We start from the raw sequence: 27,723 nt of genomic DNA, 5'->3' as shown, positions 1-27,723 counted from the left end.
GAAAGTATTCAGAGCTACAAAGTCCAGAAGAAACCAGGTGTAAACTTCCTTGCGGAGTCACATGGCATGCAGTTAAGCCCGCAGCAATGACTTACGACAACATCTGGGAACTACTGGAGAGCAAATACCTTGGACTCACAGTGGCAGGTGAGGGCCGGGGGGGAGCGTGCTGGTCACATACACGTAAGAAAGCTTCACCTAGCACTTAAAAATGGTAAGGACTCAAAAAATGGCAAAGTTGAATTTCTAACAGAGTCTTCATTTCTCAAAAAAACTCAAAGTTTCCTACTTATGTGCCCACGTTAAAGAAGGAGGTGTAGAGCAGCTCGCCTCTGAAAACCACACAGCCCTTTTAGCCTCTGAATGACTTTTGTAACATTTCCAAACGGAGCCCAACCCTCCATTTCAAAGCTATCAGTAGTATCAAGCCTAGTTTCATCTCACCCTATGATTAGAATCACAGATGGCCCTGCTTTAAAAGAGTAACTAACATGCCACTGAGCAATCAGTCCTACAGATAGGAACTAAAAATGTTTTCTGGAATGTGGTATCTCTGAAAGGCATGGATTTCACCAAAGTTTATTTGGTCCTTATCTCCAAGCATCACATAATTGCATAGTTTTTCCATGGTCCCACTTACAGGAAACCCTCCCCAAAGACTAGACTGTCCTTCTGAAAGGGCTTTCATCAAAAAAACATTAGGACAGAGTCCAGTTTTTCAGAGCATGAGAAGACCCTTGCTTTCAAAAAGGAGCATGCATACGTATGTGAAGATTTTCCAGATAAAACAAGAAAAGCAGCTTTGGCCTAAAATAAACTTGTTCAAAATCTGGAATGTTGGTGTGAAGAGGATGAAAGGCAATTTCCTGTGGAATTTTTAAGATTTTTTTTTTTAATTGAGAAGGATGGGGCAGAGAAAGGAAATGTGTGGAGTAGAGTTATAATAGCCCCAAGGAGATGAATGAGACCAAAATGCTTGAAAGACAAGTTATTATTATAAGTAGTTATCTTTCCTGGGAGGTCTTGGAAAGTTGAGGTAAGCAAGTGTCAATAAAGCAATTAAAATGGGACATGCAGGCCTGGTGAGGTAGCCTAGCAGCTGGGGACTTCACCTTGCACGCACCAGGATCTCATGTGGGCACTAGTTCTAATCTCAGCAGCCCTACTTCCCATCCAGCTCCCTGCAGGTGGCTTGGGAAAGCAGTTGAGGACAGCCCAAAGCCTTGGGACCCTACACCCACGTGGGAGACTTGGAAGAAGCTTCTGGCTCCTGGCTTCGGATTGGTTCAGCTCTGGCCATTTCAGCTTCTTAGTCAATCATCAGACAGAACATCTTCCTTTTTGTCTCTCCTCCTCTCTGTATATCTGACTTTCCAATAGAAAAAAATTAGTTTAAATAAAAATAAATTAGAAAAACGGGACATATAACTCAATATTAGTAACCTGAACACTGATCAGTGCCCCAGACTGCCATGGTGGGAAAGGTGGGGACAGAATTTTGGCCTCAGGACACAAATAAGCCCTTACAATCTCTCCCAGGAACTTCTGAGACATTTTTATGCCTCAATTCTGAGACCCCACCTTCTACCTTAATCATCAAAATAATTTTCCTCTAGGCTTATTCAATAACTGCCTTTTAGCTGTTAAGTGGAAAAATTTTAGCTCCCTAAGGGTGCCTGGAGGAAGGGCCTGTGAGGACATCAAATTTTCCTCCTCCCTTCAGAAAATACAGTTCACCTCCACTGGCTCTGCCCCCTGGACTCTTATAATGCTCACTTGTTTTCACAGCACAGTGAGGTGAAATACTCTAGAAATATAAAGTTTTAGGAGGAATATAGTTCTTCATTCTTAATTTTCTGGTCTGTGGAGGATTCCCTCACTGAGCATATCAAGGGTAAAATGGAGATTGGTTGTTGATATTGTGTCAACAGTGTCCCATGACTGGCGCCTCCCTGTCCGCATCTAGCCTGTACACCCCTTCCCTTCAGGGGCTGGTGCAGTAGGTAGCTCTACAGCTAATCTTCCATCCACCAGTGCTGACATTCCGTAGGAGCACTGGTTCCAGTCCCAGCTGCTCCACTTCTGATCCAGCTGGCTGCTTAGGGCCTGAGAAAGCAGGAGAGGATGGCTCAAGCCCTGAGAACCCTGCAACTATGTAGGAGAACCCAAAGGTTGCTAGCTTCCAGCATCAGATCAACTCAGTTCCAGCCTCAGCCATTTGAAACATGAACCAGTGGATGGAAGATCTGTCTCTCCTTCTCTCGGGGAATCTGTTTTGCTAATAAAAATAAGTCTTTTTATTTTTTTAAGATCTATTTTACTTTTATTGGAAAGTCAGATATACAGAGAGGAGGAAAGACAGAAAGATCTTCCATCCGATGATTCACTCCCCAAGTGAGTGCAACGGCTGGTGCTATGCAAATTCGGAGCCAGGATCCAGGAACAACTTCTAGGTCTCCCACATGGGTGCAGAGTACCAAGGCTTTGGGCTGTCCTCTGCTGCTTTCTCAGGCCACAGCAGGGAGCTGGATGGGAAGTGGAGCTGCTGGGATTATAACCAGTGTCCATATGGGATCCAGGTACTCTCAAGGTGAGGACTTAAGCTGCTAGGCCACACCACTGGGCCCAAAAAATAAATCTTAAAAAGAAAATGCTTTCAACCTGACAGTAGGAAATAAGGAGTGCAGAACTTCTCCTGCACATTTTTTGTTTGCTGCCTTTCTTTGTGTATTTTACTGAACCATTCCTACCAACGCAGCAGTCCTGAATGCTGCAGCACGTGTCTCACAAGGAACCCTCCTGCACAACCACAAGATCACATCATAACCAAGACCACACCAATGCAGTATCCCTTATTAAACAGATCATACCCAAGCTTCCCCAGCTGCCTTTACAAATTGTCCTCTGCAACATTTGTTTTTCCTAATCTAAGAATCATTTAAGGAACAGGCATTGCATTTTGTTATCATATCTGCTTAGTTCCTTAGGGTATTTATAATTTTGCAAATGCTTTTTAAAGGGAACACACGAAGCACAGTGTTCTCTAAAGCACGAGTGGGAAACAGAACATCCAAGGTCCATAGAATCATTTGATTTGGCCCTGCCAAAGCAAACCCAAGCAGGACTTGAAATTCAAGCTAATTTTACGTTCACAACTTTGTATCACCCACAACTGATGTCATAAATATCCCAATGAGTCTTGGCAGAATAAAAACTTCCCACCCTTGCTGAAGTCAAGAGTTCAGAGGACAGGAAAGATGACTCACTTTGTCCAGAAACGACCTGAAGAGCTGGGTAGAAGTTAAGAACCACAGTTCTAGGCCCGGTCACACCACAATCAAAGGTCAGGATTTGCAAACCCTAGGTGAGGTAGACATCACATATAAGGAGGTTTAAAAAATCTACAGTGCAAGTAGTTTTACGTCAGAGGTAGTAAGAAGCTTAGATGTCTGGTTAAGGGAACCAACTGTGTTTGGGGTTTGTCACAGGACCCTCTGCTCTGGCTATTATGGCCACTTGGGGAGCGAACCAGAGGATGGACAAACTTCCTATCTCTCTTCCTTTCTGTATAAATAAATAAAATAAAAATAAATAATAAATAATAACCTTTTTTTAAAAAAATCTGTTTTCCCCTTTCAGGGAGCCTGGGCTCTCCAGAGAGGGGCTTAGGGCAGTCTAACAAGACCTCTTAGGAAATTCTTGACCTTTGGGTAAAGAGGGAACACAAGACATGGCCAACAACTACCAGCAACTGCTAATGTTAAAAGCCCACGCTGAAAGCTGAGAGCATCTCCCTTGAGTGAGCACAGCAGCATCCAGTCCTCCACTCTCCTTCCTACCATCCTTTACAGATAGAGAATGCTGTGGCCATCATCAGCCACTCTGTACCTTCCAGGAAGTAGTAATTTGGGGCAAGTTCCCCAGCTCATCCCAGCATATATGAAACCCTGCTGGCAGTAGCTAGGGCATGTCCTCTTTGTCCCACTAGTTGCTCACATGCCACTTCATTCCCTTAATAATCCTAACGTGTGTTAGACCTAGCATATATTTCTGCTCTGTCTGGAAAAGAATAGGATGTGGATTCTGAAGCGGGATTTGTCTCCTTCATAATAAGCAACTGCACTTCGGTCGCGACAAAAACCAGTGCACAATACGGAATGCCAAGTTGAGGTTGCCTGTACCGGATGTGACCACAGCGCCCCACCAGCAAGCGTGAGAACCAGGAAGGGAGGGGGCGGAGCCGGCAGGGGAATAAGGGAGGGTTCCTTTGCTGGACAGCTACTCCCACTGAAAAGCATGAGCTGGGATGGGGGTAGACCAGACAGGGCAGGGCTACAGCACCTGTACGCCTCATGTGGACTAGATCAGGGAAAAGCCAGGCTGGGCTGATTATTCCTACTGGTGCAAACAAAATTAGAGTGGGTGAGGGTTGTTTGGGCTTAGCCACAGCATAGCTGGCAGAAGCTGGCACTGGGGGCTAGTTCTGTCAAGTCAAACCACAGAACTACCTGGAGAGTGCATAATCCTGGAGTGGGAGTGTCCTGGGAGGGAAATAGTGGGCTCCTCCCTCTTGGGTTACCAATTCCACCGGAGGGCATAAAACTAGGACAGGGGCTGGGGTGGACTGGGGTGTGGGAGAGACTGGACTACTGCTACACATACTGGCAAACCAGGGTAGGGGGCGGGCCTGGTGGGGGTTATTGTGGGTCGCTCCAACTAGGCTGCAGCTCCCACTGGTTTATGTGAGGGCCAAGTATGTGCTGGGCAGAACCAGGCTGGACTGCAACACCAGTTGGTTCCAGTGGAAGTTGGGAGTGAAAACGGAACCAACCCATCGATCGCAACCACCAGCTGATCAGGGCGATGGACTGTGCCAGGCCCTGTACCTGCTAGCACATACAAGAATCTGGTCTGGGAACACCTCAGACAAAGTTTCTTTGGAGATTTCCCCAATCAAAATGCTGGACTCAGAACCCTAATCAACAAAAGAGAGCAGACAGATTAGGTCAACCATTCATCTCAGCCGTATGTTGGCTGCGAAATATGGGGCAAACAGAGACTCTATGATGGACTATGTCACTCAGTGGATTCTTCAACGACCTCACCGTGCTTAGAGTGGCGAGACTGGCAGCAATTCATAACTGTTGAACTATCAAAACCACTTGAGCAAGAACCTTGGAGCATGCCCTACATCCGGGACCTGGGGAGGGTGGGAAATTGGGTGGGCCTTCTCCCTTAATACCCCCCTTTAAACATGAAGGAAATAATATGGAAATAACAGCCTTACCCACTTTCCTATAGCCTTTGAACCTTTTTACCCTAATTAACTATGTAAAGACTGTCAAAAATATAATTTAAAAATGCCAAAAAAACCCCAAAAACAAAAAACACTTGAACAAGACCCTTGGAGCATGCCCCACATCAGGGACCAGGGATGGGTGGGAGATTGGGTGTGGCTTCTCCCTTTATCTCCTGCTTTACCTCAGATACAGGGAAAAAAATATGGAAAGCTAATCAAAAATATAAATAAGAAATTTTAAAAAAAATAAGCAACTGCATTAGGCACTATTTTTTAAATTAACTTCCTTTCTTCAGCTTCCCAGAGGCTTCTGGGCTTGCCATGAGAGACTGTTGTGATCCTATCACCAGCCTGCCATTCTCATGTTGGTGAATCACACCTCAGCTCTGTGGAGCTTCACAGTTTATTATAGGGTTCCCAGATCTACTCTCAACTTTTGAAATGGACCTGTAAAAACCACCTTTTCCTCCTGTTGTCCTCTCCTGTTCAACCCTCCAATAAGCAGTCCACAAAGCTACAGAACAGGAGTCCTGGTGACCGCTGATAATCTTAGAGTGCACAGTGCGCCTTCTCCCTAGTGATAGAGAAGGGCAAGCTGGGGCAGAGATGCCCAGCCAGTGTTTATTATCAAATTCCTAACAGAACACTATTTGTTAAACATTAGCGTCACTAACAAAGGTTATCTAACTTTCTTCCCCAGAAATGTTACTAAAGGGCAAGTATGGCTGCCCTAGGTCTCAGAGCCCTTCCTGTGGCTGGGCCACGTCCCAAGTCAAGCTTTGCAGAACTGGAACTGTGTTGAGGAGCTCTCATTAGTCCTCCCCAGAAACCACCCTTACTGTCTCTTCTTATTATTATTTTTAAGACTTATCTATTTTTATTGGAAAGGAAGATATACAGAGAGGAGGAGAGACAGACAGGAAGATCTTCCATCCACTGGTTCACTCCCCAAATGGCCGCAACAGCCGCAGCCGAGCCAATCTGAAGCCAGGAGCCAGAAGCTTCTTCCAGGTCTCCTACGCAGGTGCAGGATCCCAAGGCTTTGGGCTGTCCTCGATTGCTTTCCCAGGCCACAGGAAGGGAGCTGGATGGGAAGTGGGGCCGTTGGGATTAGAACTGTCACCCATATGGGATCCCTGCACATTCAAGGTGAGGACTTCAGTGGTTACGCTATCATGCCGGGCCCCACCCTTGCTGTTTAGATGTTACCCTCTGAGGATAGGAGGTTATTTGACCAATTTAGTTGCTGTTCAGAAGAACAGATTAATACATCAGTCCATTTTGAAGATACGAAGCTACTTATTGCCGTACCCTAAAAATGTCAATGAGTTCACAGGTGCATCACTCACAGTGGTGATACGGATGCTTGAGGTGACTAGGCTTGCATTTTGCTGAGTCACAAATGTGTTTTCCAGGATGAGCTTATTGCTGCAACAGGTAAAGCCACTGCCTGTGACATGGGCATCCCTTTTGGCTGCTGGTTTATACCCTAGCTGCTTTGCTGATGGTCTGGAAAAGCAGTTTTTGGGCCCTCCACCCATGTGGCAAGTTGGCATGAGGCTCCTGCTTTGGGCTTGTCCAGCCCTGGCCACTGTGGCCATCTGGGGAGTGAACTAGTACATAGAAACTCTGTCTCCCTCTCAGCAATTCTTTCAAATAAATTTTTTTCTTGAGTTCCCAAACAGTTGAATGAAAAATAACAAGTTTTGAGAGTTCCTTACTTTCTACACTTTGTATCTTTGTATACTCAATTGATCTCACTAGTGTCTCATGAGAGCAGGAACCATGTCCACATATTCTTATATGTCCCTTGACTACTATAAACTCAGTCACAGCATACAGCCTGGAACAAAGCAGGTACTAGATGGATGGATGGATGGATGAAATGGACAGACACATTGGTGAATAAGTAAGGGGACAGGTGATGAAACAGGTGATGAGAAAAGGGCAGAGGCACTGAAAGGTATCTGAAGGACATTGTTTCTTGAGGCTATAAGGAGTTAATAAGCACAGTGATGGTATCAGATTTGCATTACAGACTCAGTTCTTCTGTGGGCTCTGGTAGCAGAACAGAAACAGAAACCCAGCAAGCCTGGGACAAAGATAATAGACTTCAGAATTAACCAGGGGAAAACATAGACCTCAAGAGATTTTAATGATTGTTATCATCATCATCAACATTATTTTAAGTTTCTATTTTGAAATATGCAGTGAGACTGAAAGAAACCCATCAGTTGGTCCACTCCCCAAATGATCACAATAGTTGGGGCTGGGCCGGGGTGAATCTAGGAGCCTGGAACCCCACCTAAGTTCCTCTTCTGTGTGGCAGAGGCCCAGGTACTTGGGTCATCTTCCGCCTTCCCAGGAAAAATAACAGGGAGCTGAACTGAAACTGGAGCAGCCAGGACGTGAACAGGATGCCAGTGTTGCAAGCAATGGTTTAATCTGCACTGGAACCATTTTAAGAGTTTTTCTTTTTAAATCTCTGAGTGAAAATAAACAAAACTGGAACATTTCAAATTAAGGGATGCAAGCTGAAGTAGATGCAAGGCATTGCCCTTGGCCTTGATAAACAGTAGAAGATACAGAATCAGTTATCAAAGTTTGTTCAATCTACTCCGCGGCTATGACACACAGGACAAACTGAAGAACGCGTCACTGGCCAAATTTGAGAAGACTGAGCAGCCTGCAGACACCAGAAGAGAACCCATGTCCACAGAATAAAGGAAGCCTGTTTTACAGAATGGCGCCCCTCATTTTACCTTGCTCTTGAGAGCAATCAATTAGTGTGCCCTTTAGTCCTAAATGAGAAGCCTGGCGATTTGAGATTTGTGTTTTCTAGCCTCATTTCCTTATTTAAGTACCTGAAGGAAATCTATGGTTGCAAATAACCTGAACTGAGACTGATAAAATGTGTCTTTTTGGGCCCCGTGCTGTAGCCTAGTGGCTAAAGTCCTCACTTTGAACACACCAGGATCCCATATGAGTGCCAGCGGCCCCACTTCCCATCCAGCTCCCTGCCTGGGAAAACAGTCAAGGACAGCCCAAAGCTCTGAGACTCTGCACCTGCGTGGGGGACCTAGAAGAGGCTCTGGGCTCCTGGCTTTGGATTGGCTCAGCTGCAGCCTTTGCAGCCGCCTGGGAAGTGAATCAACGGCTGAGAGATCTTCCTTCCTCTGTCTCAGACTTTCCAATTAAAAAAAATGTTTTTGTTAAAATGTCTTTATCCCTTCATTGCCCTAGTGCCCACATAATTGCTCTAAGTTTTGCACTTTCTATCAAATCATAATTGGAAATAATAGGAGACTTCCTCCTCACCACCCCAAGTTCAGCAGTTGAACCTCATCACTGATCCTTAGGCCCCTCACCTCCAAATGATACGAGACTGAGAAGATGAAAGAGGAAGTTCTTGATGACCTAGGAACAAGGGGAAGCTAGGGAAGGTCTAAGAGGAAGCAGGTCTTGACAGGTAAGGGCATGGGTAGTATCTATCAAAAAATCAAGTTTGGACAAGTTGACCAAAGGGGAAGCAGAAAGGTCACAAAAGACACAACAAGACTGTTAGGTGCCAAAAGTGAAGTATTCTCCAGGATTTTCTCAATCTTTATAACCTTACAAAGAATAAGTATATTTCCCCAATCTTTCCAGACCTTTGAGCTAATTATAAAGAATTTTTAATTTTTGTTGTAAAGGCAGATTTACAGAGAAGACAGAAAAATAAAGATCTCCCACTCACTGGCTCACTCCCCAAGTGGCTGCAAAGGGTCAGAGCTGAGCTGATCCAAAGTCAGAAGCCAGGAGCTTCTAAGGTGTCTCCCACATGGGTGCAGGAGCCTACAGCTTCTGGGGCATTCACCACTGCTTTCTCAAACCACAAGCAGGGAGCTAGGCAGGAAGTGGAACAGCTGGGACATGAATTGGTGCCCACATGGGATCCCAGCACTTACAAGATGAAGATTTAGCCACTGATGCACCAGACTAGGGTCAGAGTTAATTAATTTCATCTGCTCACTTTACAAAAGCGGAAACATAATCTCCGCAAACGTTCACTTAAGGTCACACACACCTCTAGTGTGAAGCTAAACAGGATGCAAGACATGCATGATTGCAGTCATCATGTCATCATCATACCAAGCGTAGGTGAGTGGTAATCAAAACCCTGAGGCTGACAGACTGTATAGGGAGCAGAACAGAAATCAGTGAAAGAGAACCCCAGGTTGTGTGGTTCCTTAACAGCTTAGACCCAGGTTGAAAGCAAACAAGATAGCCTTGAAAAGTACCCAGACAGGGACCGGCATGGTAGCCTAACAGCCAAAGTCCTTGCCTTGCAAGTGCCAGGATCCTATATGGGCGCCGGTTCTAATCCTAGCACCTCCACTTCCCATTCAGCTCCCTGCTCGTGGCCTGGGAAAGCAGTCAAGGACGGCCCAAAGCCTTGAGACCCTGCACCCATGTGGGAGACCCAGGAGAGGTTCCAGGCTCCTGGAATTGGACAGCGCAGCTCTCTGATCACTGCAGCCGCTTGGGATGTAAATCAACAGACAGAAGATCCCCCTGTCTCTCCTTTCTGTATATTTGACTGCAATAAAAATAAAGTAAAACCTTAAAAAAAAAGAAGTGGGGGGGGGGGGAAGTACCAAGAAAAAAAACAGAGAAAAAGGGAAATTATCACAGTGAGCACAGTGGTTGCAGGGCTGGGACAGGGAATACAAGCTGGGTTAGGGTTAGGTTTCCTGTAAATTCTTCCTCCAGACCCTGCAGGGGATAAACTGACTGATAAACCAAAGGGAGGGGGAGGAGGAATGGCTCTTCACTGCATGCAGGCTAAATTTCTACAAACAAGTTAGAACTTCACAGAAAATCTTAACATTTAAAAGAAAAATTCTTCAGAGGGGTGAGGGTTGTGGGGTGTGGAGCAGAGCGTGGTACAGGCAAGGATTAGGTGAAATAAAGAAAAGGATGAGGCATAAAACCCACCCATTGGGAAACCATACATCAGGGTTAACCCTTGCTCCCTGCACATTCTTAGGAAATCCCTTTCATTCAAGAGTTAGATGATGCCCCCAGCCCCAAACCAGTCATACCCTGTGGCACTGTAGCATGCCAATCTCCACCTGCAGTACCAGCATTCAATATGGGTGCTGGTTAGAGTTTTGGTTGCTCCACTTCCCAAAGCACTTCCCTGCTTGTGTCCTGGGAAAGCAGCAGAGGACTGCGACTCCAGTGGTCCATACATACACATGGAGACCTACAAGCTCCTAGGTACACTGCAGACACTTGGGAAGTAAACCAGCAAGTGGAAGCTCTGTCCCTCTCTGCATCTCTTTCAAGTTAAACAAATAAAAAATTTTAAAGATTTATCTATTTTCTTTTTGCAAAGTCAGATATAGAGAGAGACAGACAGGAAGATCTTCTGTCCGATGGTTCACTCCCCAAGTGACTGCAAAGGCCGGTGCTATGCAAATCCGAAGCCAGGAGTCAGGAACTTCCTCCAGGACTCCTACACAGGTGCAGGGTCCCAAGGCTTTGGGCTGTCCTCAACTGCTTTCCCAGGCCACAGCAGGGAGCTGGATGGGAAGTGGGGCTGCCAGGATTAGAACCAGTGTCTACAAGGATCCTGGCATTTGCAAGGCAAGGACTTTGGCTGCTAGGCCACCATGCTGGGACCTAAATAAACAAATCTTAAAAAGTTGAGATGACAAAGAAAAATTAAGTTGAGATGACAAATTATATGATCAACCTACTGAGACAGGCTCAGCTCAGGAACAATTAAAGCAAAGCTAATCTAAGGACAGACAGGAATAATTCTTCCTTTTTTGGACATTTTTTCCCACAAAGGTAACAGGAGAGTGTAACAGTGGTTGGTCCCTTATCCTAAGCAACTTTTTTTTCTTTCTGAACTTCAATATGCCTTATCTCTTTAATACAATATTCATAAACATATTCTGTGGCCAAAATGAGGATTAAATGAGTTGCTTTATTGTGAAATGCTTTGCAACTGTAAAGATGCCTCTGTAACAAAAGATGCACAGGGCTCAGCACAGTGGCCTAGAGGTTAAAGTCCTTGTCTTGATCACACCAAGATCCCATTTGGGTGCTGGTTCTAATCCTGGCAGCTCCACTTCCCATCCAGCTCCCTGCTTGTGGCCTGGGAAAGTAGTTGAGCACAGCGCAATGCCTTGGGATGCTGCACCCATGTGGGAGACCTAGAGGAGGTTCCTGGCTTCCGCCTTCAGATCAGCGCAGCACTGGCCATTGTGATCACTTGGGGAGTGAATCATTGGATAGATCTTCCTCTCTGTCTCTCCTCTCTCTATATATCCGCCTTTCCAATAAATAAATCTTAAAAAAAAAAAAAATAGAGCAAGTTGGTGAATACTGGTAAACTGGGGGAATCCTAGAACTAGCAGCTTTAACCTCTGGAATAGCTGCCTTCGCACCTGACTTGGACTTCGATGCTTTAGGTAATTGTGTTTGTGATGGCGATGACCAAGTCCTCTGCAATTGTTTGTGGTCTTTGAAGAACAGTTTGAAGGCACAGAGAAAACTGGCTAGATTGGATTCATCATGTCATTACTTCATTTTTCTGCAGGTATAAAGCCTGCAATCATGATCCTGTTATTGCAAGCCAACGACCAGGGGGCAATTCAAGATTCTTGCATCAGCTTGTTAATATTGAAACACTGTTAATATCCTCTCCCTGACTTGATACCTATGTTGAGAAAATTAGGGTTCAAAGTTGAAGAATTAAGCTCCTTAATTCTATAAGACATTTCTTATGGATTTTCTTTCCATAGTCAGATACTACTTTAATGTAAGTTCACTGAAGAGACTCTCAACTGGGAACAAATTATGAAGCTGCCATCATCAAAGCATGTTGAACGAACAGAACCAGTTGCTCCTTCCCCAGCTTTTTAAGTTACAATGTAGTGTAGATGATCACATTAATGTAACCTTGTTCTAGTCATAGGCTGCTATGTGAATTTCATTTTGCAGATGTCTTATAATACATCTTCAATAAGCCTTCCTTCCGAATCTGCTTATCATCTTTTTTCTTCTTTTAATTTTCAAACCGCCTTTCCATAAAGCAAAAGAATGGCAGTATAAGAAATCCAATAGGCACAGTCTTTGAATACACAGACTCCAAAGTAGAGTCCGCCTGCTTTCCTTCCTTCATTTTCTTCACATACAGAGGGTAAGAGGTCCAAGCATGTTTGTCTAGGACATTACCTTTTATTGTTTCAGGGGCTCAGGCAGCCATTATCTATGACATACTTGGAGAGAAAATCACCTCCATTGTTGGGATTTTCTTTGTTACTGGTTCATCAGCAGCTGGGCTGCAAGCATTCCCTCTGTGTAACTATGGGCTTTTACCTGGTGAGTGCCCTGTGGACACCAGAGCAAGAAATCATCCCTTCTACTGTCCATGGATCCAAAAAGCTTATTTATTTATTTATATTTTCTCAAATCCAGTATGCATCCTCTGGTACCAACCCACTCAAACTGATTCAAAGCAACTATTTTTCTTTTGGGCTTGGGTTCTACTTTCATGTATCAAGTAGCCACAAAATACTTCAAAAACTAACTGGCTCTTGGTACAGCTGCTGCCTGTTCTGGGACGAGACTGACCTTCCTATTAATGCTCTTTCCAAAACCCCTCATGCATCCTGATGACTGGACAGGTGAGTCATTCTAAGCTTCTAAACTATCAGCTCTGCAAGAGTTATCTCCAACAGCCTGCAGGCTTTGCCAGCTCACACAGCAACCTAGAATTCACCACAGATTTCGGTGTTTGAGGACACACAGGTTACTGTGTACAGTGGAAAATACCCCGGAGGTTATGGTGACACCCGTGGGGAAATGAGGTGCCCTGCTCCCCTCATCATAGTGCTCACTTGCCATTTTCCCTTTAAGAAAAAAAAATTATATTAAAAATAGCCTTGTTCATCAAATAATTAACTTGGTAAAGACAGTCATGTTACTTAATAACTAGGCTTTTATATATTGTTCAAAATAAATTTGCACAGTATCCTTCCCTAATTCCTTTGTCCCCGAGGGTAAACATTGGTACTAAAATTATCTAAAAGGCTCAGTGCTCTGGCACTATAGGTTAAGCAGTCACTTTCAAAGCCATTCTGCTTTGACCAGTTTGAATCTTGGCTATTTTGTATCCAATCTTGCTTTCATGCTGATGAGCCTACGAAGGCAGAATATGGTCCACAAAGGCAGAATATGGTCCAAGTACGTGGGCCCCTGACGGCCCATGTGGAAGCTGAAATGGAGCGCTTGGTTCCTGGTTTCCTCCAGATCTGACTGTTGTGGCCAGTAGAAGGAATCTCTCTCTCTCTGTTCTCTTTATGTTGTTCTGTCTTTCAAAGAAATACGCAGAGGCAAGCACTGCTAAATAGCAAAGCTGCTGCCTGCAAAACCTCGAACCAGTGTCCCAAGTAGGCCACTTTCTGTCCAATTCTCATTGCTGTCTTCTGCTAGGCCTTGTTGCGCCTGCAACCACTGCAGGTGAGAGGTGTAAAAAAACTGGGGTATAAATCAGTGGATGGAAGATCTCTCCTTTTCTCTCTGTAACTCTGCCTTTCATATAAGAATACATCTTTAAATATTTTTAAAATTTATATTATTGAAAAATATCTACAAATATATATGCAAGTATGAGCATATTCATATGCCTGTTTCTACCTACGTAGCACTTTTGTTGAATCTTTCCTGAAGTTAAAAAACTATTCAGTAGTCTGGGATCCCATATGGGCCCTGCTTCTTCAGATTTTTTATTTTTAAAGATCTATTTTTCTTGAAAGGCAGATTTTACAGAGAAAAGGAGAGGCAGAGACAGATGTACTCCATCCACTGGTTCACTCCCCAGATGGCTGCAAGGACCAGAGCTGCGCTGACTTGGAGCAAGCAGACAAGAGCCAGGAGCCTTGTCTAGGTCTCCCACGTGGGTGCAGGGTTCACAGGGTTTGGGCCATCCTCTACTGCTTTCCCAGGCCACAATCAAGGAACTGGATTAGAATTGGAACAGCTGGGACAAGAACTGAAACTCAAGTGGATTCCAGAACTGCGGGCTGAAGATCAGCTTGCTGCACCACTACATTGGCCTAAAACACAACATTTCCTAATATTCAAAATATTCTTCCCTCCACCAACAGCTCCCATCATGCCCCCACCCCAACCAGGGGAAAAAAAAAAAAAAACACTTGTTTTATTCTTTCTCTTCACACAACCATCTCTCTTCCCATCCCAATCAATAAGTTTCTGGCTTTCTGCCTCAAAAAGACTCCATTTTCAGAGGATTACAATGGAAATAAATAACTTTCAGTTAAAATTAGGAAACAAAACAGAGTTTTCCAGAACTGCCAGACAATGAAGTAGGGTCTCTTCTCAGCCTATGAAAATAAAGGGTTGTCAACTAAAGAGGCTGCTTTTAACTTTTCACTTTTTCTCTCCTATTTAGGAGTTCTGATATTATTTGGAGCTGTTGCATTTAATTTGGTGCCTTCTAGTATGCACTTAAGACCCCTACATATAAAAAGTCAAAACAATTCTGATACTGAGTGTAACAGTTTGTCTCAAGTGGCCCAGCAGAACTGTAAGAGAAAAACATAGTGTGATAAGTCATGAATTGAACATCAAGGACAGACCCACACATATTGGACAATCCAGGATGGTTTAACAGTCTCACCAAATCAAAGCGAAGAATTCAACAATGAGCTTCGGAGGAATAGATTGCTGCTAATAAGTAATGAAGAAAATAATGAGAAAACGCTATTTATGCAGGTGCAAACAGACACTCCTTGATGTGGCTCTTTGGGAACCCTTTCTTCTTCATATTGACCTGGTGTTTCTGTCAGTCAGCCTGTTTCATCACTACCTTAACCAGGAAGCCAGAGCCAAAACACTGTAGACTGCTATCATGAATGCCTCTGACCACATTGCTGAAGTTGGTATAAATGCCCAATTCAGCTTTCTACTCAAAAGAACACTGAACTGAGTTTTACAAAGGTCAATTAATATGGACTAAAGCAACAACAACAATAACAACAAAAAGGCTGGTTTAAATTCTAGCTCTGTATTTCTTATTGTGTGATCTTGGGCTGGGTTTTGCCTTCCTTGTATAATTTCCTCATCTGCAATATAGGCATAAAATATAGGCACGGTATCTACTTTTTAATGGTTGCCTAAATGAAAAGTAATGCATATAGAGTTTAGTATAATGCTGGACCCATAATAAATACTGAATAATCTTCTTTTTGTTTGTTTTTATTTACGAATAATCTTCTGCTGATTTTTTAACAAAGCACAGCTAGTCATTAGTCTACTGGCTGATACTTAAATTAGAATATGAACTAAAAAGTACAAGCTTTTACTTGAATATTGTTAAAAATGGAAACAGAACTTTTTTTTATCTGACAAATCGGGAAAGGAATAAAATGCAACAGTTTTGCTCAAACTATCTAAAAATCCAGTACTATAACATTCTTTCCCTTTCATTAGTTTCTTAAGGAAAAAGAGTGAATTTACTGCATCTTTATAAAAATGAATGTATGCAGTTTCAAATATTCCAATTGCAAATACCATCTGCTTTAGTCAAATAAAACTTGGACACATTAGAAAGCTAAATGACTAAACATTTTTTCCTACTAAAATGTCTGCTAGTATCTATTCAGACCAAATCAGAGTTACACAAGGGAACCAAAAAGCATAACAAAAAATATCAATATGTGTCTTAGGAAACAACTGCCACAGTAGGGAACTTGAAAAAGTCACTGAAGGTGAAAAGATAAAACTAACTTTGGTGCAAAATGAAATACATGTAGTTTTTTCAGGATTTGCATCTTGATTAATCGCAGGAATGACCATGTCCAATTTTAACTCCCTTTTGTAATGGAGGATTTGATGCATGAAACACAGGAAGAATATAAATGACAACATAACTGCAGCTTGTGCCACTCCTGGTGAGGCTCTCCATTTCAGTATGCAACTGCTACCTCAGCTTGTAATAGGGTAAAATAGGCTAAGAATGCTGTTATCAAGAAATCCAAGTGAGGGAAAAGATGATTCTTAAATTTTATTCAAGTTATACCATAGCTCCAATATTCAAAATAGATCACCCATTTCCAAGCTTCTTAAATATTTTCAAATTAAGTGTAATGGCCTTTGAATGCTTTAATACCCCAAACTTTACATGCAACTATATACATATTTTATACATTATATATATTTACATATAACTTTCATTGTATTTAAAAAGCACCCACATCTATATTTTTTCTTAAACTAAGACTTCATTATCAATACCACAATCTTCACCATGATTTCCCCAGGACAATAACCTGAAGGTCTCCCAGCCAGCCATTCAACAATCTCACTTTCTCACCTCCAGGACCAAAGGGTCTAGAACGCCTTCAGAGTGCAGGATTCTCCTAACTAGGAAGTCCCAGAGTTCAGCGACATGAGATTTCTAAAGACAATCAGAAAAAACTCATAATAAACATGAAGGTCTTCTACAAAACTCTGGAATGTGTCTAGAAAAGCTAAGTAAATGATAGGTTCTGTCAGCAGATGTGCTTAGAATAGGTAATAAATGATAGACTCTATCAGCAGACAAACATTGCTTCCTCACACATCTTGACCTCAGATTGGGATCATACTGGGAAAAGATGCCTTCTGCATTCATTTTGCAAAGAGCTTAGAAAAATGGAATTTGGGTTTCCTAAGACTTCTTTGTTGTTCCAGGTATCCCGTAAATAGATCTAACTTCTGAATGTGTTGCTGATCAAGAAGTATCACCAGCACAAGTCTTACCTTATCATTTGAAGCATCAATAACCTGCTTGCTCCTCTAGCCATCGCATTTTCACTACTTACAGCCTACATCATCTTCTTTGCCATTTTCATTGTTGGTAACTTGGCAATACTTCATGTACTGGTGAGTGGATACAATGATGTTAACACAGGTAAATCAGTCATTTAGTAAGTGTTAGTAACAATCTCTCCAAGAGAATACATATTTTGTATTAACTACATAACTTCAAAAAATTACACCAAAAGTTTTGTAAAACCTGCAGTGTTGCCTCTAGTCCAGTTACTCATTTTCACCTCAAGGGAAGGGAAGAGGACTATTTCCATGGGATAGGGAAGAGAGGAAAGCAGAAAAAAAGCTTGGCAGGATTCCATTTTATCATTTTCCCTGGCTAGGTTAGCGTTTGCTTCGGTCCTTCAGCTCCATGAATTCCTCTGGCTCCTCTTCAGACAAAATCTGCAACAGGATTCCCTGACCAACATGGCTTCTCTTACTGAGACTGCTATCTTGATACTGTGTCCTCTAACAAGGATATCCACTCCACTTTTACCCTAAACTGAACTCAAATAGAAGTGATCTACTTGGGCCTAAAGGATAAATCCTCGCCTTGCATGCGCCAGGATCCCATATGGACACATCTTCGTATTGCAGCTACTTTACTTCAATGCCAGCTCTGTGCTTGTGGCCTGGAAAAGCAGTGGAAGATGGCCCAAACCCTTGGGACACTGTACTTGTGTGGGAGACCAGGAAAATATTCTTGGCTCCTGGCTTCAGATGGGCTCAGCTCTGGCCACTGCAGCCACTTGACGAGAGAACCAGCAGATGGAAGATCTTTCTCTCTGTATATCTGACTTTCCAATTAAAATAAGTACATATATATGTACTTATACATATACATATATATATATATACATATTTAAGTAGTGATATATTTAAAACACATCTGCAATCTTAGAACACCAAGTATTCTCAGAAACAGGTCCTCCGCGGTCTGGAGCAGAATCCTAAACATTTCAGCTGTCTAATCAACACTAGCTTAAGGGCTGTGAGACACTGTATGGAGCTTAGGAAAAACGAAGCTTCCTAAAATTAAAATCAATTCCTTGTGGCATCTGATTTTCAAACTATCTGAACGAATAAAACAGTTCCTTTACAAATAAACAGGACTCTGTCTGCACAGCAGAATTACTGTTCCCCACTTTGCCTTTGCTTTCTTTCGTATTATCAGGGCAGAAGATGATTCAAATCGCCCCCAAAGTCAGTGTGACATAAACAGAATTTGCTCTTTTGAGGGCCAAGATGCCTACAGAATTTCATTCTTAACATGATTAACACCAAGTTCTGATCCCTACAGGCTATCTAAGAGTTGTACTGGGCACAGATTTTTGGGACTTGCCAGCTTCTTTGCTGTGATGGCTATCCTTTCCATACCAACCTATAGCAGGTAACAGATTAGCCACATTCTGAGCAACTTGAAAAAGCAATGAAAACACTGATGTAGGATTCATGTTAGCATGCAGTGACCATATCAACTTAAAACAGATATCCCTGCCCTTCCTGTGCCTACTGTCACTCTGAAACAGGAAAATCTGACAGTTCATTCAATAAATGTGTGCTAAGCAGATATTTATAGTCTCTTAGAAGCCTTAGCACAGAAACTGGATCTATGTCAATTTGTCTGGGAGAAACAATCCAGAGTTATCTCAAAGACCAATAATACTTTTAAGGAAAAAAAAAAAAGTAGTAGCATCTTTATATCTAAACAGGCATCAGAGTTTGAAGGCTGCGAGCCCGGCAGCTTTGCTCTCTGACATGCCAGGGCTCCCAGATCTGCTATTTTCAGAGAGAAGGAAGCAAGTCTTTGTGTGCTTTCTGTACCAATGGTGGCACGATACTGAAGGTAAAAATCTCAGGCCACTGGTAAGCATTATAATATACAAGTACCAGAGGAGTTCTGGTTATTTAAGTTTAAGGCAAAGAATAGTTCTACACCTACATTTTTCCCTAACTGTGTATTTTACACTTGGACATTTAACCCAAGACTATTAAACCTTGACTAATCACACAAAATATTTCTAGAGTACAGACATAAACTTTAGCTTCTTACACAGTGTATGTTCTAAATACATTTGAATGTAGATTACTATTACTACGCATCTACAAAAAGGAACTTGACCTAAACCTCGTTTTTTTAAGCCCTGAAGTGAGACAGAAAAGGGATCTGATCTTGCTCCACTATTCATTTTTTTAATAAAATATTTAGTTTATTTTTATTGGAAAGACAGATACACGGAGAGGAGAAACTGAGAGGAAGATCTGTCTGCTGATTCACTCTCAAGCAGCTGCAATGACCGGAGCTGTGCCGATCCAAAGCCAGGAGTCAGGAGCCTCTTCTGGGTCTCCCACATAGAGTTTGGGTCAGACGCTACTGCTTATCAACACCTCCTCCCTTATCCTATGTGACCCTCAGTCTATAAAAGCCCAGGGTGGTGGCTTAACAGCTAAATTCCTCACCTTGAATGCACCGGCATCCTATATGAGTGCCAGTTTTAATCCTGGCAGCCCTGCTTTCCATCCAGCTCCCTGCTTGTGGTCTGGGAAAGCAGTCGAGGATGGCTCAAAGCCTTGGGACTCTGCACCCATGTGGGAGGCCTGGAGGAAGCTCCATATGTCTTATTACTGGCTCTGTGCACCAAGTCCTTCGCTGATGGACAGTGAACATTCCCTTAAGACTAATACAACATTATAAAACAACAACAACAACAAAAAGAAAAGAACATAAACAAACGGGACTACATCAAGTTAAGAAGCCTCTGTACTGCAAGGGAAAGTTAATACAGAAACAATCAACAGAATGGGAGAAAATACTCTCAAATTACACAACAGATGGAGGACTAATAGCCAGGATTTATAAGGAACTGAAGAAACTTAAAAATAGCAAAACAAGCAACCCAGATAAGAAATGGGCAAGAGCATGAACATATATTTTTCAAACAATGAAACTGAAAGGGCTAACAGACATATGAAAAACCAGCTTAGGTTCTCTAGCAGTTAGAGAATTGTAAATAAGGACAACAAGGAGATTCCATCTAACTCCAGTGAGAATGGCCTACATGCAGAAATCAACAGTGATTGTTGCCAAAGATGGGGGTGTGGGAGGGAACGTGCCCTAATGCATGTTGGTGGGAATGCAAACTATCTAACATAAACCACTATAGAACTCAGTTTGGAGATTCCTCAGACAGCTGAAAATCTACTGTTGGACCCAGCACCCCATTCCTGGGATTACACCCAAATGAAATGAAGTCTGCAGACAAAAGTACCTGCAACCCCATGTTTACAACACAATTTGCAATAGCTAATACATGAAAACAACCCAGATGCCCATCAATAGATGAGTGGATTAAGACAATGTAGTACATTTAATCCATGGAATATTACTCAGCCGTAAAAAAAAAAAAAGAATAAAATCCTATCATTTGTAACAAAATGGACCCAGCTAGAGACCATTATGCTTAGTGAAATGAATCAGTTCCAAAAAGACAAATTTATCAATACACACATATACACACACAGGAAATAACACATGTATACAGCATGTACCTTTACTCCTGAATAATTGAATTCCCATTACTATATAATTATAGTTTTACATTATATTATTTTCTTCCTTTTCCTCTATTTGTAATGTCACTCAGTGCCCTAGAATTTTCCAAGCCCATTGTGCCCAAAGTACCAGGCATATAATCTTATTTAAATGATAAAATAACAAAATCACAGCATGTTTAATGATCTATACATTGGTGTGCGCACCTTAAACTACATAAATATAGTTTAATAATATTGAGCACTCTAATATATATATATATATATATACATGACAAAGCTAGCTTGGTGGAAACTGTTCTCTGAAAACTCTGAAGTTCTATGAAGGTTTGAAATCACCTTGTTGGGTAATGACCTTTTTAAACTTATTTAACAAAAACAATAGACTACAGCAGAAACTAGAAAACAAAATACATAACTTTATTGTGAATCTTTTAGTTTATACATGTGCCTAAATTACGTAAAAGTATACAACATATAAAATATGTCTCATTTCAATTAGCCAATGTCTCGACTGCCCTAGCATTATATGTGAGGATAAAGAAAGATTATGACAATATTTTTTTACTCACTAATTAGAAGTGATAAGGTTATTGTTGAAATCATACAGAAAGAAAGATATTTAGTCCACCAGTTGCTCGCAGTTTCTTAAACAAGATCATATAAATATCTAAATTGGTTTAATATCTTGGACCACAACGTCATACTGAGGGGAGAGATTACAGGAAATGTTTGTTGCCCTAAATTACCCCATTAAAGACTGGATAAAGGCATCAGCTTTGTCCCTAACTCCAGCAGCTACTACCAAATAAACATCCACAATGTTTACTTACCAGTTAACATCACTCTCAATAAATGTGGACAGTTACACTGCTGTCTTTAGCATTAACTAAATCAAAAGGTTTATTTGTGGTAAAACATTAAATTCTCAACCAAACTCACATTTTAGCACTGCATGAATCTCATTTTTACTTACCTAAATTTGTTATTAACAAACTATACAGGCTGAAATTCCTATAAAAGATTATAGGTATTTTTAATTAGGAAATCTGGCAAATAGCAAAACTTTTCACCAATCCTTAATCAAAATGCTAGCTAAAAATAACACTTATTACATGAACAGTATTTTTCTCCTTCCTGTATGGAATGAAAAAGAAAAACAGTTAGTATTATGTTAACATTTTTAATAACTCAAAGAAAGAACAAAAGAATCAGAAATCCACAGGAATCATGCAAACCATATTGCTTTGAAAAATATATTTCTGCTTTAAAAAAATACACAGAACATATGGGCAAGAAAATCATCTACACCTTTTCCAACTGTCAATATTTTAAAATTACAGTAGTACCAAAATTGCTTATCAGATCTCTGCTGAAACTGGGAATGAAAGATTTAATTTAAAACTAAACTCCCCAATCTCCTCCTTAGGCTCCAACCCTGTCTATTCCACCCACAGCCCATTCCATCCCTTTCCAATGCTCGGAGACAAATTTATTCTAATTAACAATATGGCTTATATTAGACCAGGTCAGATTTAGGCTTGCTCTAGGTTCACTGATCCAAGAAGCAAGCAGATAGAAGTCCCAGTCAAATGTCACTGCACTTCTAAACCCAGCTACTGTTTTCTTAAAAAAGGAAACACATAGAAAGCATTATAAATACCAACAGTACCTGGAGCAGAAAGGCAAGCATATCATCATATTTTCCAATATAAAAGAGATAAACTATTTATGTAAAACTCCTAGTGTTATACCAAAACATTTGACATGCAAGCTCAAAATGCTGGAGACTGAATTTCATCAAAGGTCCATATTAGCTGCCTAAAACATAAAACAATGCAATTCCCTTCTTGTTTTCCCCAGATCAAACTAACAAATGCATACATTAGGTTAACAATACTCTCATTCACACTATTAAACTTCCAAAAGTAACCATTTATCATAAACTAAGCATTTATTCAATAATTACCAAGCAACTTCTTACCATAACATTTTCCTGAATGCTACATGGGACAGAGAAGTTACTTTCCCCAAATCTTCCCAAATCTCTATGCTCCAGCAGGTATTCCCCTTGCCACGAACAATGCTGGGGCTTGAAAACAAGGACACAGCTATAGAACTTCTAACATGGCATAGAATCTGCATGGTTCTACTTCATGAATTGAAAATCCTGCAAAACCCATATCTCCATTTTCTTACCTTTTACTTGAAGACATTCTGAACCGTACAGCAATTAAAATGATTGTAAAAATATGTGGGTTGGTATTTGAGATAGTCATTTGGCACAGCAGCTAAGACACCACTTAGAACACCCTCATCCCATTTTGGAGTCCCCAGGATCAAGTTTTGCCCTCCTATTAATTCCAGTCTACTGCTAATGCACATCCTTGAAGAAGAATCTGCCACCCATCCATATGTGAGATCTATATTGGATTCTGGGCTCCTGTCTCTGGTGTCAATCAGTCCTGGCCATTGTCATCACTTCAGGACACTAATGTATCTGTGGATGGAAGCTCTCTCTCTTTGCCTTCTAAATAAATAAAAACAAGAGAAATAACAAAAGAATGTGTTTCATTTTTTTAAAAAGTATATCCACTTTTATTCAATTAAAAGAAAAGTGGTTTTTTAAAAATAAATAAATCTTTAAAAAAAGAATTCAAATCATTTCTTATCTAGGAACTGTTTTCCCCACAAACAACAAAGTCATACAGAATTTCATTTGGAACTGATGAATATTTATAAAGACATCAAAAATAAATTTCAAATAGTTCTGTTTTGTGAATGTAAAAGTATTTTTTTTCCCTGGCATATTAACATTATATTAGGCCAAAAAACTGAGTTTCCAAATCCTAATACAGACTGCAAGCCTTGTAATAAAATATGTAGCACAGAGTCAAGACGTACTGGGACTTAAAAAATTAAAGTTCCCAGGAAATCTTCAGGGACCTTTAGCAGTTTCTGTCTTAAAAAGAGCCAGAGGCTCAGCTCTGTTAAACCATGTTTCCCAAGGCTGTTCCCATCATGGCACACATAGGAAATTTTTATATGAAAAACTAAGTAAAAGGACAAGCCTGTTAATAATCAGCTAGGGGTACCAGTGGCTCCACAAATGAGAAGTTCACCCCTGTCTCTACAAACAAAAGTCCATCCTTTTATGCTCAAGTCCAACCACATTTAAGTTATGATTCATTGCTGGCTAGTCACAGAATCTCAACCCCTTATTGAATTAGCATCAAGGAACTCTATTTTTAATGGCCTTCTGAATATATCTCACAGCTAGATGGTCAATAGTAAACTTTTATTTAACCTAAAAGATAATGATTTTGACAATTGCAACAAAACTGGTTTGCAAAACTGTTTAAAGAAACTCAACCAATCTTGAGAGATTTAAACTATCACAGGAAATAACAGACATCCCTATTCTAAACAAAGATTTAATCCATACTAATGATTTTAAAATAAATAAACATTAAATAAACTCATAATGTGGTCCCAGCACAGTAGCCTAGTGGTTAAGGTCCTCGCCTTGCATACTCCGGGATCCCATATGGGCACTGGTTCTAATCCCGGTGGCCCACTTCCACTCCAGCTCCCTGCTTGTGGCCAGAGAAAGCAACAGAGGACAGCCCAAAGCCTTGGGACCCTGCACCCACGTGGGAGACCTGGGAGAGGCTCCAGGCTCCTGGCTTTGGATCATTGCAGCTACTTAGGGAACGAATCAACGGACTGAAGAGCTCCCATTCTGTCTCTCCTCCTCTCTGTATATCTGACTTTCCAATAAAAATAAAATAAATCTTTGATAATAATAATAATAAATTGAAAATGCATGGGAATCAGCTGGGTGCCACTCAGGAAGGAGTAGGCTAAAGATAAGTCAAGGAATGGCAGTGCATACTGGAATCTTAACATTGGAACCAGAATCTAAAATTAAAAATTTATGGTTCATCTGTACCCTATGCTCATATGCTAGAGCCAATTTTATACAGTATTTTTTTATAATTTTAAAAAATATATTTACTTATTTTTATTGGAAAGGCAGATTTACAGAGAAAAGGGGAGACAGAAAGACCTTCCTTCCAGTAGTTCACTCCCTAAATGGTCGCAAAGCTAAAGCCGAGCCAATCTGAAGCCAGGTACAAAGAGCCTTCTGTTCTTCCACACAGGTGCAGGGTCCCAAGGGTCTACTGCTTTCCCAGGCCACAACAAGTAGAGAGCAGGATGGGAAATGGCGCTACTGGGACATGAACTGGCATCCATATAGGGTGCCTCCACTTATAGTAAAAGGATTAACCAACTGAGCTAATTTAATGCATTGGCCCCCAAACTTTACATATAGCACAATTTCATGTGATAAAATTTTCCACTGTCGTGTCATGTCAACAATCAAAATGTCCCCACACTGGAGTATTTTCATGTTGGATTTTCAGATCAGAGATGCTCAATCTGTACTTTCCTGAGATAATAATATGATACAGGGCAGGTGTTGTGGCACAGTGAGAGTTAAATCATCACTCGGGATGCCTGTAACCCATACTGGAAGGACGATTCAAGTCCCAGCTACTCTCCTGCTAATACGCCTGGAAAGGCAGCAAAGGATGGCTCAAGCACTTCAGCCTCTGCCAGCAACCTGGGAAACTCAGGTAGAGTTCCAGGCACCTAGCTTCATCCTAGCCCAGATCTCACTGCTGGGGACATTTAGTGAATGAGCTAGCAGATAAAAGACCCTCTTAAGTACTCTCTCTGTGTGTCTGTTAAATAAGTGCATAAATCTTTAAAAATCCATGATACAGGTACTTGCTTCAGAAGCATATGTACTAAAAAGGCATTACATAATTTGTTATCCTACATTTCACTCATTTGCTCTTAAAAATAGCATCCTAAAACTGCATGCCGTTACCCTCTGAATAGTAATTGGATCTTAATTAGAATTTTAAAAAGCACTAACATCTCAATTATGAAGTATGAATGAGAAATAATTAGAATTTTAAAAAGCACTAATATCTCAATTATGAAGTATGAATGAGAAAAACATTTCAAATAAATGATTCATCTAATTTTACATAAAAATACATGGGAACAGTTCTAAAATATGCCATATGGGTCCATGCCCTGATTAAACATAAGTATACTTAAATCCTAACTGTTTCAAAACACATTCTGACATTAAGATTACCTGGATATGAAATAAATGAAAGGCTTATATACAGTTTTTCCCATCGATTCGTTTTCACTATTTTCAGATGCACAATTCTAAAATTTTGATAGCACTCTAAGCTCCTTGACAACAACCTATTCTCATCCTAGAGGGTTATTTCTGTATCCCACCTGATACAGTTTATATGTAGGCACTAGTAAATTTTCTTACCAATAGAATGAAGACAAGAATAACAAAGATAGTAAGGAATGCTCTTGCCTTCCATGCTTTCTCCTTTCGAGAAATTACTGAAGAGTTCAAAGACTGCTCACCTATTTCTTAGAGATCTAAATTGCAAAATAAATACAAAGACGTATCCTACTTGCTTTCACTCTACTCTCTTATTTGTAAGAAACACTTAACTGAGGTCACTGGCCAAACTAGGAGTTAATAAGAAAAAAACAAAAATCAATGTGGTTAGTTGAATTCCCATTCATTAATTTGTTACACTAAAGCAGGAAATATGAAACTATTTTTAAAAATAAAAAATTTAGGTCTTGGGGCTGGCATGATAATATAGCGAGTTAAACCACTGCCCACAACCCCATCTTCTTGCTAATGTGCTCGAGAAAGCAATGGAGGACAATCTAAATACTGGGGCCCCTGCACACCCCGGGTGACCCTGATGTGGCTCCTAGGTCCTGGGTCAGGCCTAGCCCAGGTCCAGCTATAGTGTCCATTTGGGGAGTGAATTAGCAGATAGATCTCATGTTCTGTCTCATCCCTCTTCCTCCACAATAAATCTGCCTTTCAAATAATTTTTTTTCTAAAAATTCTTAGAGCCATAAAAGCAAAATAGAAGGAAAAATATTCACACATACATACAAGTATACTCTACACACCCAATGAAGCAGGTGGAGAATCAGGCTGCTAGGCCATGACACCAGCCCCTCCAACCTTTGCTTTTACAAAATGTTGATTTCTAGGCTGGTGCAATGGCCTAGTGGTTAAATCCTCTCCTTCTATTGCGAAGATCCCACATAGGCACCAGTTCGTGTCCTGGCTGCTCCACTTCCCACCCAGCTCCCCGCTTGTGGCCTGGGAAAGCAGTAGAGAATGGCCAAAAGTTTTGGGTCCCTGTACCCATATGGGAGACCTGAAACTCCTGGCTCCTGACTTCAGATTGGTTCAGATCTGTCCATTGTGGCTATTTGGGGAGTAAACCAGCAGATGAAAGATCTTCCCCTCTGAATCGTCTTCTCTCTGTAAATCTACCTTTCCAATAAAAATAAATAGGAAGGAAGAAAAGAAAAGAAAAAAGGAGAAAGGAAGGAAGAAAGCAAGGGAGAGAGAGAGACAAAGAAAAAAACGAACTTAAAAAATATTTTGATTTCTGGGTTGCTGGGTTGCTGTTGTGGTATAATGCGTAAAGCCACTGCCTGCCATGCCTGCATCCCACTCAGTCCAGCTCCCAGATAATGATTTGGGAAAAGCAGAAGATGGCACATGTGTCTGGGTACTAGCCTTCCAAATCGAAGAAGCTTCTGGCTCCTGTCTTCTTCCACATGGCCCAGCACCGGGAATTACAGCCCTCTGGTGAGTGAGCTAGCATATCTCTCCCTCTCACAGTAACTCAAATAAATACATAAATCTTCAAAAAAAGTCATAGTCTGATCAATCAACTCCATGCTCTCTCTCAGGCCCTGTGCCTAACACTTATTACATGTGTAGTTTATGTGCTAATGTGGTAAATACCCACCTCTCCACTAATCATTAAGCTCATTGAGGGCCAGGCATATATGCCAGGAATAGTCAGTGCTCCAAAGTTTAGCAAAGGAAAAAAAAAGCACTGACTTCTTTCATCTTT

General features: G+C 41.3%; 2 protein-coding genes across 5 annotated transcripts in view; one reads left to right on the top strand and one right to left on the bottom strand.

Moving 5' to 3' along the window:
* The first annotated feature begins 86 nt into the window (after nucleotides 1-86).
* Nucleotides 87-18,564, top strand: SLC16A4 (solute carrier family 16 member 4). The gene is given in 12 exon segments (XM_040999042.1): nucleotides 87-147; nucleotides 6,522-6,670; nucleotides 11,764-11,804; nucleotides 11,806-11,891; nucleotides 12,545-12,676; nucleotides 12,814-12,981; nucleotides 14,769-15,087; nucleotides 15,089-15,115; nucleotides 15,117-15,152; nucleotides 17,051-17,057; nucleotides 17,096-17,286; nucleotides 18,456-18,564. Coding segments are annotated over 12 exon segments (1,326 nt in total).
* Nucleotides 16,640-27,723, bottom strand: part of RBM15 (RNA binding motif protein 15) — a 34,875-nt gene continuing 23,791 nt past the window's right edge. For 3 of the 4 annotated variants that reach the window (XR_005885753.1, XR_005885751.1, XR_005885754.1), the window contains exons 4-5: nucleotides 21,699-21,736; nucleotides 16,640-17,239 (exon numbers count right to left, since the gene is read on the bottom strand). The gene's annotated coding sequence lies outside the window, so the exon portion shown is untranslated. The remainder of the gene's footprint in view (nucleotides 17,240-21,698; nucleotides 21,737-27,723) is intronic. The other variant, XR_005885752.1, reaches the window with a different exon arrangement.

This window comes from Ochotona curzoniae, unplaced genomic scaffold, assembly GCF_017591425.1.
Source record: "Ochotona curzoniae isolate NIBS_2020 unplaced genomic scaffold, NIBS_Ocur_1.0 scaffold_1037, whole genome shotgun sequence".
NCBI lineage: Eukaryota > Metazoa > Chordata > Mammalia > Lagomorpha > Ochotonidae > Ochotona > Ochotona curzoniae.
This window is presented reverse-complemented; position numbering and strand designations above follow the sequence as displayed.